Consider the following 12,473-nt stretch of genomic DNA (forward strand, 5'->3'; position numbering starts at 1 on the left):
TCAACTATATATTTTAATAGTAGCCCCATGCATTTAATTCTTCATCCAATAGCATGCAGCATTTGATCCAATTTATTTATATGCTCCAGACTTATTGCTTTCTTTCCAAATTAAGTTCTCAGCTACCTTCTCTAAAATCTCACATCTATTCAGCATCTGAAGCCAACCACAGCTAGAAAGAGCTCTCCATACCTTGTTGAATTTGTTTGCTTGTCCTTAACACAAGGGCTTGCACATGAATACCAGAAAGCATTTAAATTGGACCACTCTGCAGTCTTAATCCTACTTCTTCACCACTGGCATAAGCTATTTGTCATGGTCACTTTGTCAAGACCCTTCACAAACTGTCTTCACTCAACTTTCACAATTCACATATGCTACTAAGCTTTCAGATAAACAATTTGCACCTTACCCAATGAAGCACAAAGCAGATACGACTATCCCTCCAAAAAGCTGCCTCCTCCAACTGCTCCTTTGTTGGGAGCCATTAACCTACTTGAGAGCTGAGACCACAGCCCATTTTCTTGACCAGTAGTGTTCAGGTTCTCTGCACCTCCACTTCAGTGATTCCAGTAAGCATTTTTTTTTCCACTTGTCAGCATCGGAGAACTTCTGGACAGACCTTCCAGTTTCATAGTTGTGGTAGCACAAAGTACTTTATATACCCTCTATACAATCAATGAATGAAAGAAGTCCAAAGGAGAAACAAACAAAAAAAATCGGATTAAAAAAAAAAACCACAAAAAACTTAAGCATTTTACTGAAGAATCTGTTCATACCACTATCAAGACTAAAACATCAAGATGAATTTATGAACATTGAGCAGTCTTTAAGCTAATGCTTCAGGAATACCTTGTCCATAACTATTTCTGGTCTTGCAAATTGAGCTAAGAATATGCTCTAGTCCCAAAGTAGAACATTAACTGAGATGTTACATTTCTCACAAGACAGAACTCTAAAACAATCACACCTGCGTAATGGAAAAATTTTAATACAATACTCAGAGAAGAACACCCTTTGGAAATGCTGGCCTACAAAATTGAGATTTGTCCCCAAGACCTAAAGATGTCAAAGCCTCTTGTTGAAAAGGCATGAGGTGAGAAAGAGAACACACTTGTGCTTTAACTCCACCATACAAATACAATTCCTGCAATTTATTGATCTACAACCCTGCAATTCATTTTTTCAATTGTTTTTAATGCATCTGTGCTGAAACCTCCTCACCAGGCCTTCCACTTGAGGATTTCTAAAACTAGAAAAGGATTGAGACATTACAAGAGTTCGAAGAAACACCTGATTCTTTCCAAAGTAAGAACCTCCCTTTCCCTTTTATGTGTATGTGTAGTAACATACATAATCCCACAGTCATTCTATGTCTCACAGATAAGTAGTACTAACAAAACTTTCAGAAATGTAATGAACTGCTGCAACATCCACCTGTTGGCCCTGAACCCAAATTATAAACATCACAGAGAATCAACACATTTGAAAAAGGGAATATGTTATTATTAAAACAGCTTGACTATCTGAAGTAGTTCAGATACAACAAAGAACACAACACTGAAGAGGTAAATTTGGTCAACCTAAGATTAAAACAGATTTATCAACTAAAGATAACCAGAATTGGTAAATAAAAATTCCATCATACTTTTAAAAATTAGTCCAAGAAAGTATGCAAGCAGTAAAGAAGGAAAAAAGGATAAAAAGGAAAAATACTTTGTCCAGCTAAATCACAGCCTCTACAAAAAAAGTCAAGTCCTAGGATTTGCAGTTACACTGTTCTGCAGTGAATGTCATTAAGATGAAAGTTTAACTCAAACATAACTATTTTCTACAGCCTTACATGAATCACCTCAATCTTCTACAAAAAGGGGCATTTAAAGCAGATAAAGAAATGAGTCCCCATAAAATCCCTACTTTCCTTAAAAAGGGAAGTGGCTGCCTATGAAGATCAAGGTCCAGGCTCTGTATCAAACCTCCTATCCTACCATGCAGTTCTAACTCTAATCCATTACCAAGACATTAGATCTAACATAATCAAATCACTGCAATTGCCAGACTGCTCAGAATTAAGAAACAAGTCAGCTTCAGTTCTGTGACTGAGCTACATAAATAAGAACAAACACTTCCAATGAAACTGGTGGAAAAGGAATGTTTTAGTCCATGAAATCTCCATGAAGTCAAGATCATCAAGATGACAATCACAACTCTCAACTCCAGGCTGTCAGGCATACCAAAATTATTCTTATGGTTATTTTAAGTTGCAATTTTGATAAACTGATTTCATCAGCAAAATGAGAAAATGGAATACTTTACTGGATACACTATAATAGGTTTTGCTAAGAGCAGGAAACTATTTTAGGGCGAGGGATTTTTGTTTTGTTTTTTAAACACAAGAGCTCCTACATCTACATGGGAATTGCTGTTTAGAACACAAGACTTCACACTGGATATGGATCAAATCTTATCCTTCAGGTGCTAAGGCAGAGTTCTTTGAGAGATACAAGTTGTTCTTTTGTTCAAATGTTCCTGTTTCTTAAGCTTCAAACTATATTAGAAGAATTTTTGCTTGAAAGGTCTAGCTTTACTTTCAAAACAGAAAACTTGACTATTCATCCTCTTCCTCACTAGTCACCGTGCATCTTGCTAATCTTGTAATTTCAGTTTCATTACTCTAGTTGCTGTGATGGAAAGGGAAGGTAATTCTAATTAACAAACTAGCTAAGGTTCTGTAAGTGTTTTGAGATCCTTTTGTACATCAGAAATGCAAAAAGGAGAGGAATAGAGTTTTCCCTGGTATTACAGTTTTTGCACTTCAAAAGCAACATAAAAATGGAAAATGCTTAAGCTTTCTTATAAATAGTTCAGAGTTTTCCTAAATAGAGATATGCTAATTATTTAAGTCAACAAAAATATCCGGACTGCACGTAAGGGTTGATTTTACATTTTAAACACTCACAGGCCTTCAAGATGCACACCCCCCTCCTGACTGCTGATCTTAGACACTATAGCAACAAGTGAACATTTGTTCTGAAGGAATGTGGAGTATGCAACTGGGGGAGGGGTAGTACTATCAGCCACAAACTTATCTCCTGGCCCACTAAGTTATTATTTAACTTCAATCTTCCCCGAAACTGAAGAAACAGCATTTCCTATCCAACATTAGCAATGTGCATTTAACAAGCAGCTTACACTTTGACTACGAAGAACACAGATTTGCTTGAACTCAACTTCCAGAGGAGGTTGGTTTTTTTCCTCTTGTTCAGATTAGTGGAAACAGCAGAAGTGTTCCATGACTGCAGATGAATTAAGCAGTGCTCTATCACTGCAAACATGCAAAGCAAAACAAAATGCCCAGTTCCTCTGGCTCTGGTCACAGCATCTGAAAGTCCAAGACTTCCTAAAAAAAGCCTGCAAGATAGACTCTGAGAAAACAGAAGGCTTGGCCAAAATAGATTGTGGAATCACCTGGAGTGAAATGGAAAGAAAGGTAGAAAGTTCTCTCTCCCAGCTTAAGTGAAACATTCCTGGAGAAAAGCATGCTTGCAGCTACACAGTCAAAGTTTATGGGAGACAAGCAAACTACTTTTTGTTGGATTGTTATGGGTTTGTCTTCATTCACACTGTACAAACTTCTGTTTTCTTTGCAGAACCTCTCAAGTTTGAGGAATCTGGTACTGGACAGGAACAGGATTCACAGGCAGGGATCTCAGTGCTTTCTGTTCATGTGAGGGACCAGGAAAGTAAGGGAAGCATGGGTGTGAAAGTAAGGGAAGCATGGGAAAACGACCAGGACGTCTCTGGCTTGCTGTGGTCCTAGAACTCCACTAAGAGAAGCAGTTCATATACCCAAATAATTTCTTCCTTTGAATTTTGACATAAAAAACACACCAGAAGCTGTTAAAAAAAACCCCAAAAACCCAACAAAGCAAACCCACTACTATAAGCTTTAGGTTCGTAATTTTACTTGTTAAAAAAATTTAAGGAAGTATTTACTTTGTTCTTATCCTTGTTTACATACTTTACATCTTTTAGCTTGAAAGACTATTTCAGATTTGTGAAAGAACAATTTCAAATTGACAGAACTAATATTTAGCAGTGACTACTACTTGGAGGTATATGAAAGGGTGTACTAATGAACTTCCAGGTCAGAAAGATCGGAAGCACATATGACTTTGCACATAAGAAATGGGTTTTAGGAAGGTGAGTTTAAAAGAGACTGTCAAATTCAAATATGCCAAAAGCTCAGCGCCAAAGTGATCAATTAATTTGCCATCTACAAAGGGCGTTTTCTGCTTGCTGTTCTCCCCACCACCACCCCACCTTTCGTATACCCCCATCAAACTTCACATTCAGTAAGGGACATAAAAGAATTGGTACAGGGTATAGCAGTGTATGCTGGGATGCCAGGGTGGAATGCCACACCAATTCTGCCTAGAGTTCACAGTCTTGTTCCATTTTAACCTCTGGCCCCTTGTTCCTTGGCCAGCCACCTTTTCCCTCTTGGCTGGTTCTCAGTACAACCTTACAGTCAGCACATGGAACTCATCTTGCTAAAACCTAGTTCTTTTTCTTCCTGGGACTAGATTTCAGGCAGATATGCCCCCAAAGCTGGCTTGCTATGCAGTCACCAAAGAACTACTGCTAGTGCCAGGAAGATGCAGCAGTGAGATCACAGTAGCTCACACTTAAGTTTCTTCCATAAGCTGCTGTGGAAATAGATTATTAACGTGTTTAAAACAGAGTCCTAAACAGATAAAACAGTGGTTCTGGATGCATCTTGTAGATTTTAAGTTACAGAACCAGTTACCAACAATTCAGTTGTTGGTGGGGAGGGAAAGAAAGGAATTTTGGCAGGAGCACCTTCAGAAGTCACTCCTCCCAGCTGCCTTATACCTGTCCCAGCCTGGTTTAGTCCTGGTCTCCCTGGTACTGTAGCTCACAAGGACACTTCTGCTAACTCTGCCATGGGAACAGTAACACCCAAAGCAGCAAATTCAAATAGTCAGAATTCACCTTTTAACACCTAATTTGGTTCAGCAAGAGGATGAATAATCATATTACAGGCTGATACATTAAAAAGCATGCAGTTAGTTCCTTGTGGACCAAGTTTTAATAGAGTTTGAATAGTAATATATCACAGAATTATTCTTCAGATATTGCAAGTAAATTACATTTTGGTAGATTCCGGAAGTGAAAAACATTAAAATTCCACTTCAGACTATTTTTCAACATCCTCAAATACTTTTAATTCTGTAATATGATTTATTAGCTCCTAACTAGTTTGTTTCCCCCTTTTTTTTTTGTGCTACATGGAATAAGAGGACCAATGTGCTACACTGTGCCACATGGATTCCTCTGCCTTTTTCTAAGAGTCTCAAAGGTCATTTAATAATTCACAAGCAGATTGTTTACACATTTGATAATCGCTGTGTTCTCAGAGTCCCCAAAAGTTAGCTACCCTGGTAGCATTTTACTTATCCTTCTCTCATAAAGGTTTTTTATTTATCACACAAAATACAACTGAGCAGAAAACCAGAACCGTCTTCCACAAAAAGTTTAAAGAAATCAGTCCAGCTTCCCTGGAACAAAATAAATATAACCCCCCAAAACATTCCTTCCAGAAACTGTTGCAAAGAAAGGTAAACACTTTATGAGATCCTTGTTTAGAGCAGTTTGCCCACCTACCAAGCATTCATAGTATGTGTCATTAGACAGGTAAATACATCTAGTTTAAGGGTGTATCAAAGACAGCACCTTTCACTGAGAAACATCAAAATTGGAATAAAGAACAAACAGCAAAATTACACCCAGTATTATAAATTATCATAAATTCAATCTGTAATCTTCACTGCAATAGGTAATGAACTTCAGATTTCCCTAATGAAACAGAGCAAACTGACTTTCACAAACGCCACCTCAGAAGAAGGACATTAATATTTTAGACTATATGAAAACATAGAAATAAAAATCAAATGCTAAAAATACTACAGTGCCTTAATTATACTAAAAATACAGACAGTATATGTTATCAAGCCAGGAAGGGCTGAAGAGAAATCATTCATCTTCGAGCCTCAGGTACTATATTCAGCAAATGGCTTCTGGCTTTTAGTGTAGCATGCGATTAACACCCATCTCCACGGTGCTAAAAGAAGGTTTTGAAGTCACTGGAGATTACAAGTTCCTTATTTTCAGGAAACTATTTAACTTGACACACCTCTAAAATTGTCCCACTGGGCTGAATATCTTATCCTTCAAAAATAAGGACCTGATAGGTTTCAAGTTAGGCAGCATTCCTGATTCTTTTGAAAGTATTGGTGCTACCATACAGAGGATGCAGACATTCCTGACCAGGTCATCCAGCTTCACCAGTATTGTTACTCTGCTTCAGTTTTAAAGAAGACTTATAACTTTATAAAAAAACTTATAAACTCTAAGAAATCATAGGCAAAATCTGATCCTCACAGAGAAATTCGTGAGGAAAGGTAAGAGGTTTTATCTTACTACTCTGGTTTCTAAAATACCTGGAAAACCAGCATACTAGCATTTTTGAAAGAACTACGATTTACATTAGTTGAAGATGGGATGAACTTGAGGAAAAAAGTTTTTGCTCATGAAAAGGATGCAGAATTACCCACATGAAGCACACAATATGACACTTTGAAGATTACTTCAAAGTTCGTGATAAAGTAAGCAATAATTCCAAAATATATTCTAAAGTACAGTCAAGAAGACTATATATTAAAGTGTAATTACTCCTGCACTTTTAAACCACATGCAAATTTTAGCCTGAGAGCTATTCATAATGAAACACAGTATTTCCCACAGTCCCAAGGGCAGACCTTACAGTATACATTACATTCCTTAAAAAAAAAATAAAATAAAAAAAAAAGCAGATGTCACAAAACTAGTAGCTAACTATCTTCAGAGTAAGGAAACAGGAATGCTTTCCTCCTCTCTAATGCAATACAAGTAAAAGTTACTATTTACTGTTTAAAGGTGAAATACTAAGTCTGAGTTCCTAGTTAGAAGATATTTTACTGTCCTAAATATTCTTTTGTGTGGTCCTTTTACACCTGAGTGAACGAATTTCATTTAAGCAAAGACCATACAGTGGCATTATTTGCCAACAGTAAAATTTATTCTATAAAGTAAAAGCACAGACTGTAGTCATCAATCTGATACGTAAATACCTATTAAATAGATTCTCAACTTCGCATAATAATGCAATAAGCAATACTATTTTTGCACTGATAGATTCTCTAATACAAGTTTGTAAGAGGTAGGGCCTGCATATTTTTTCCCAAAAAGTGGCTTATGTGCTTCCTATACAACTTCTATGAGGTACAGGCATCCTTATCTTTGGGAAAGATTGGACAGTATATAGCAATTATCCCACATCTCCTATTCTTCAAAAGAATGTACTACACATATAGAAGCCACCCAGCCTCAAAATTCAACATAGTTTACTTGCAGATGCATTAACCCCTTGCTTTAGGACAAGAACTAACCTCTTCAAGTTATAGGATTTACCTTAAATATACCTCACACACTTCAAATTCTTAAGTATTTTCAATACTGTGGTCAGGCGGTTAAGCCCTCAGCAGGTCTCCATGGGAGGCAAACAATTTCTCAGTTCCTAAAACATTTTTTACCATGGGAGGTTCTTATCTTGAGTGCCACTACCTCTGAAGAACACAGATGGCTCCAGACTTTAGACTGTACTTCACTGTATGTCCTACCCTTCCAAAGAGGGGTACAAGTTGAAGGCATCAATTAGATTCTCACTCTAAGTGTAGCACAAATTACAGGTAATGATCTGAGTCCTCTAAGTTAATTCAACATATACTCTCAAGCCTGGCCTTCCAGGCAGAGATTTTGTTTTCATTTTCTTCTCATCAGAAAAGAAAGAAGATTAACTTATTTTTAGTCTCCTTAATATATTTCAATTATCTCTGACTTCATAAAATACAAATGACAGAAACGAAGACAACCTTTCAGTTCAAACACAAAACCACGATGACAACAGAACTATCCTTACTAATATCAGCCATGAGACAATCTTGCTCATCTGGAAATTCACCTGAAGACTGGACCAAGAGATGGATGCACTAACTGCATCAGCTGCACTAACAACAGCTACAGTTTCAGCCTGTCATCAAGTAGAATTAAATACAAAATTTCTCGTGAAACACCACATTTACCTAGGTTCAAAAACTGCCCAGAGCTCTTCTTAATGAAGACAATGGTAAAGTATCTTGATCCTATACCTTAGATTGCATGATTAATAACAGAATGTTATATTCAATGAATACAAGGCCAAGATTCAAAAAGGAATTTTAAAAAGACAGCAAGAACTGAAGTGTATGGAACACAAGGTATTTCACTCAACACAAGAGGCAACTGCAGCTCCCTCATGTCCAAACAGATGACAAACTTTTAAACTCTGCAGGTACATTCAGAGGGTGTTTTGTTGTAGGTTTAGGGTGTTTTGTTTGGTTGGTTGTGGGTTTGGGCTTTTTTGAGGTGGGGGCTGGGGTTTATATGAAGTATCATTAAGAAACACATTTCCTAATTGGTACAGCAAAGAGGTTCCAAGTTTTTAGATTTCAGTTTATACAGAAAACTTTGTTGAGCAAGAGCCTGAAAAATAATCAAACTAAATTACAATGCTGAGTTTACCTTTGTTGAAACGTATCCAAAATTTATTCAGCATTATGACAATTAGACTACTGTAAGAAACTAAATCATATTAACATAAGAAATGCAAAGAGAAATAGCCTTGACATCTACCAAACATTTCATTTATGTAACACTCCCTTTAAAAGAGATCTCAGCTTACTTTTCAGGTTACATATCAACTTGCATTAACACTGTAACAAAACAGTTCACGTCTGTAAGCCCAAGGCACTTATGATCTAATTTAGACACGGATGTATGTTATCATCCAAAATATCTTAGATTTTTCATCCAAGATCGCATCACTACATCAGATGAACGTTAAATGAACCACGGGCGAATAACTGCTGGGCTCTTCCACGGCAGCTCAGGTAACACAAGCAGGTAACACAAGGCACAGACCCCCCTGCCAACACAGACCCCACAGCGGAACGGCTGGCCCTGGACAACGGAGAGTCATGTGGTCAAAAGTGAAGCTACTGTGCATCAGAAGAGTTTAGACAAATCTGCCAGAGAGGCAATAATACAATTAATAGTTGATGTAGAAGCTGAGGGAATAGTGGTTAGAGGCTGAAAGACTCTAGGAACACTTAAAAGGCAAATACAAACACTGATGCAACCCTGTTACACCCCTTACATTTGCCACTTCTGAACTGCCTGCAGACACATGCAGCATATGCACACCAAAATACACTGTTTTTTTCCCCCATAACTAGCAGCAAAACTTAATTTTGGTTCATATTTAATAAATTTTAGAGCAAAGTTTTACTATCCAACAAAGTCTACAACCAGTTGATAGATTAATGCTGTATAAAAAGGAAGAAATAAACTTCCCATCCCTGCAATTGATTCAACCTTGGAATAATTAATGCAACTAATTTCAGGATGGTGGTAAGCTGCAAGCATTAAAAACCAGAATTTCATGTGTAAGAACAACTTTCATAAGTTTTTGTTAATTTTTGGACAATTGTAAACATTTCCAAAGATTAATAAGACAAATAAATGCAAACCAGAGTACGCAGTTTCCAGGATGTTGTCTCCAGCCCGCAATAAGCAAGCCCAATATTACAGAACTCACTGTATTATATGGACAGAGGTCAAAAGAACACTCCCAACTGTGGACAAGAAATATCTCTCCTTTATATGGACATCTCTCCTTTAAATGGACAACACTGTTTCACAAATGAATTCTATAATATAGTAAAAAATAAGACAACAACTCCTGTCTTCCATGTTAGTTTTTTGGATCTTCTGAGTTCAAAATTTTAAACTGAACATTAATTAACTGCTGCTGCATGGCAACTGGAACACTAATATTTTGGCAGTCCTTTTCTACAGGATGCCCATTTCAGCATCAGTAGGCACCAGCCACCCAACCTCACAAATAACTGCTCATCCTGTGTGCTCAGCAAAAACTTTGTGGACACAAAGTGATCACTAGTGTCAAATTATTGCTTTGTTAATTGTTTACACCTTTTGGCAGTGGTATTTCAGCTGTGTGCACACTCACTTGAACACAGAGGTGACCGCAAATGCTCAGCACTCAGGACATCTTACACAAAACCGCTCTGGATGTCATGTCAGCTATTAACCTAATAATATTTCTGTAGAAATTAGATAAAAGCTTTCCTCCTGATGACCAAAACCACGCTAATGCCATTCCCCTAATGGAACAGAAACACACAATAACACACACCTCTCACGAGCAAGAAAATTTGCAGTTTCCACCTGCTGGTAGAAGACGGTAAATACTTCTCTTGCAAAGGAATAAAGTGCAGAGTTACATTCTACCTTAAAACTCAAATTACTAGCATTTAAGACTTCGAAAAACCAAACAAAACCAGCCTAGAAAACTGAAACATCACCAAAATAGTAAGAGAATTGTTTGGAATTGGAAAAAACATTCAAGCAGTTAAAGACTAATCAGTTGATGGTCTCACTAACTTTCAGCATCTGCCTAAGCAGGCTGCTAAGAGCCTGTTTTCCCTTGTTACGATTATGAAAGAGATTGCACTGTTGTGATGAGGAAATACAGAACCCAAACTAAAAACCACGATTTCCTGTAATCATCATGCTGGGGGTGGGGAGGGGAGAGGAAGGGAGGATAAATGGTAAAGGGCAGGGGGGAACAACCACAGTAAACACTAGTTAAAACATATGACTTGTAAGAGTTTCATAAAATCTAAGAATTAAGAACAACTGACACACCTTCTGAAAGAATGGCTTCCTTCAAGTAGAGTAGCACATCTGCAAATTTTCTGACATCATTCACCAGTTGCATGATATACTCTGGATCCACAACAGGATTATCATAGCAGTCAGAATTGGAGCTAATGCTGCTCAGAGAGCTGCTCTTGGTGCTGCGCCCCATTCCCCAATTTCCCGAATTAGAGATGGTGAAGAAGTTGGAGGTAGACAGTCGGGCTAATCCCAAACCACGCTTGTTACTTCCACCGTTCTGTCGCAACATCCCAGCAGCCGCCGCGCTTATGGAGCTCTCGCAGGTAACACTCACTGTCACTTAATGCCCATTTGATGAGCCAAAGGTGAAACCCCTGAAAATTGGGGAGGGGGAAGGAGGTGGAGGAGAAGGAAAAATGCTGATTAGTACAGAAATATATACAAAGCAATACTTTTGTACTGACGAGATCCAAAACTTCTTTCAAGATGATACTGCTTTGTATTACAATGCTGAACAGAGTATTATAAAGGTTTTCGACTGTTTGAAGTTATTTAAATTCATATAGCAGGTAGATTGTTGCATAAAAGAAATCAATGGTATGTAGAAATTATTTCGAAAGCTATTTATGATGCATGCTTATTTCATAAGAAAAGTTTCTGCCATGAATACTTATTCTGCAAACCTTAAAAATCACATTCTTTATATTTACCAAGACCTATTCTTTACCATGAAATGTTATTACAACTGAATATAATTGCAAAAACACCTGATGTGATATAGACCATGAGCAACATCCCCTCTTGCATGAACCACCAACCTGTATTCAGCATCCTGTCTCTTAAAATAATAGCCTTAATCTGATAGGATGAGTTTTCTTAGTGCAGATTGTGCCAACAAGTCATCATGACCTATCACAGTTTGTCTCACAAAGGAAAACATCCTGAAAGAAGTTATGTGGGCTTTTCAGGCTGCTATCTTTTATTATGAAAAGCAATCAAAGGAAAAACATAGGAAAGTGGAGAGATTGAAAAATATTCTAGTATCAAAGTTTATCTGCAAATCTCAGTGCAGTTATCTTGAAAGATGTTGCTCTGTTTTGGTCCACCTTAAAAGTTCTACCATAAAAATGCACAAATTTGGGGGAGTATAAGTAAGCAACTACCTGCATTCCTTTCATTTAGGAAAAAAAGAGAAAGCTACTGCTAATTTCGCCATGTTGGGTTAAGCGATTCATTTCAAAGCAGCAAACTGCAGGTGGCAGAGTCAGGTACGCTTCCAGCAGCTCCCACAACGCCTGCTGTTGTTCTCTCAACACCAGGAGAAATTCTCAGTGTTTACACTCCAGCGTAAACACCCCAGGGAAAAAAACCAAAAACCAAATTGGAACATGACAGCTAGAAAGTTAACGTAGGTCGCAGATACATCTGCAGTAATTTCTCAAAATAAATTATTTTACCTAAAAATAGAAGTTATTAAGAACTAAAACATGCAGGTTGAAACGGGTTCTCCTGCATGTGTTTGGTTAGACCAACTGAAACAGTAGCACCTGTAACACTTTGAACACTCCCACTATGAATTTCTATAGGCATTACTCTAATGCACTTCAATTATT

General features: G+C 37.5%; 1 protein-coding gene across 7 annotated transcripts in view; it reads right to left on the reverse strand.

Moving 5' to 3' along the window:
• Window positions 1–12,473, reverse strand: part of ARHGAP29 (Rho GTPase activating protein 29) — a 49,629-nt gene that overhangs the window by 35,600 nt on the left and 1,556 nt on the right. For all 7 annotated transcript variants that reach the window (XM_032696820.1, XM_032696816.1, XM_032696818.1 and 4 more), the window contains exon 2: window positions 10,888–11,234. In XM_032696820.1, the coding sequence (XP_032552711.1) occupies window positions 10,888–11,149 (262 nt within the window). In that variant the 5' untranslated portion in view covers window positions 11,150–11,234. The remainder of the gene's footprint in view (window positions 1–10,887; window positions 11,235–12,473) is intronic.

Source organism: Chiroxiphia lanceolata, chromosome 9 (assembly GCF_009829145.1).
Source record: "Chiroxiphia lanceolata isolate bChiLan1 chromosome 9, bChiLan1.pri, whole genome shotgun sequence".
In the NCBI taxonomy this organism is placed as follows: Eukaryota; Metazoa; Chordata; class Aves; order Passeriformes; family Pipridae; genus Chiroxiphia; species Chiroxiphia lanceolata.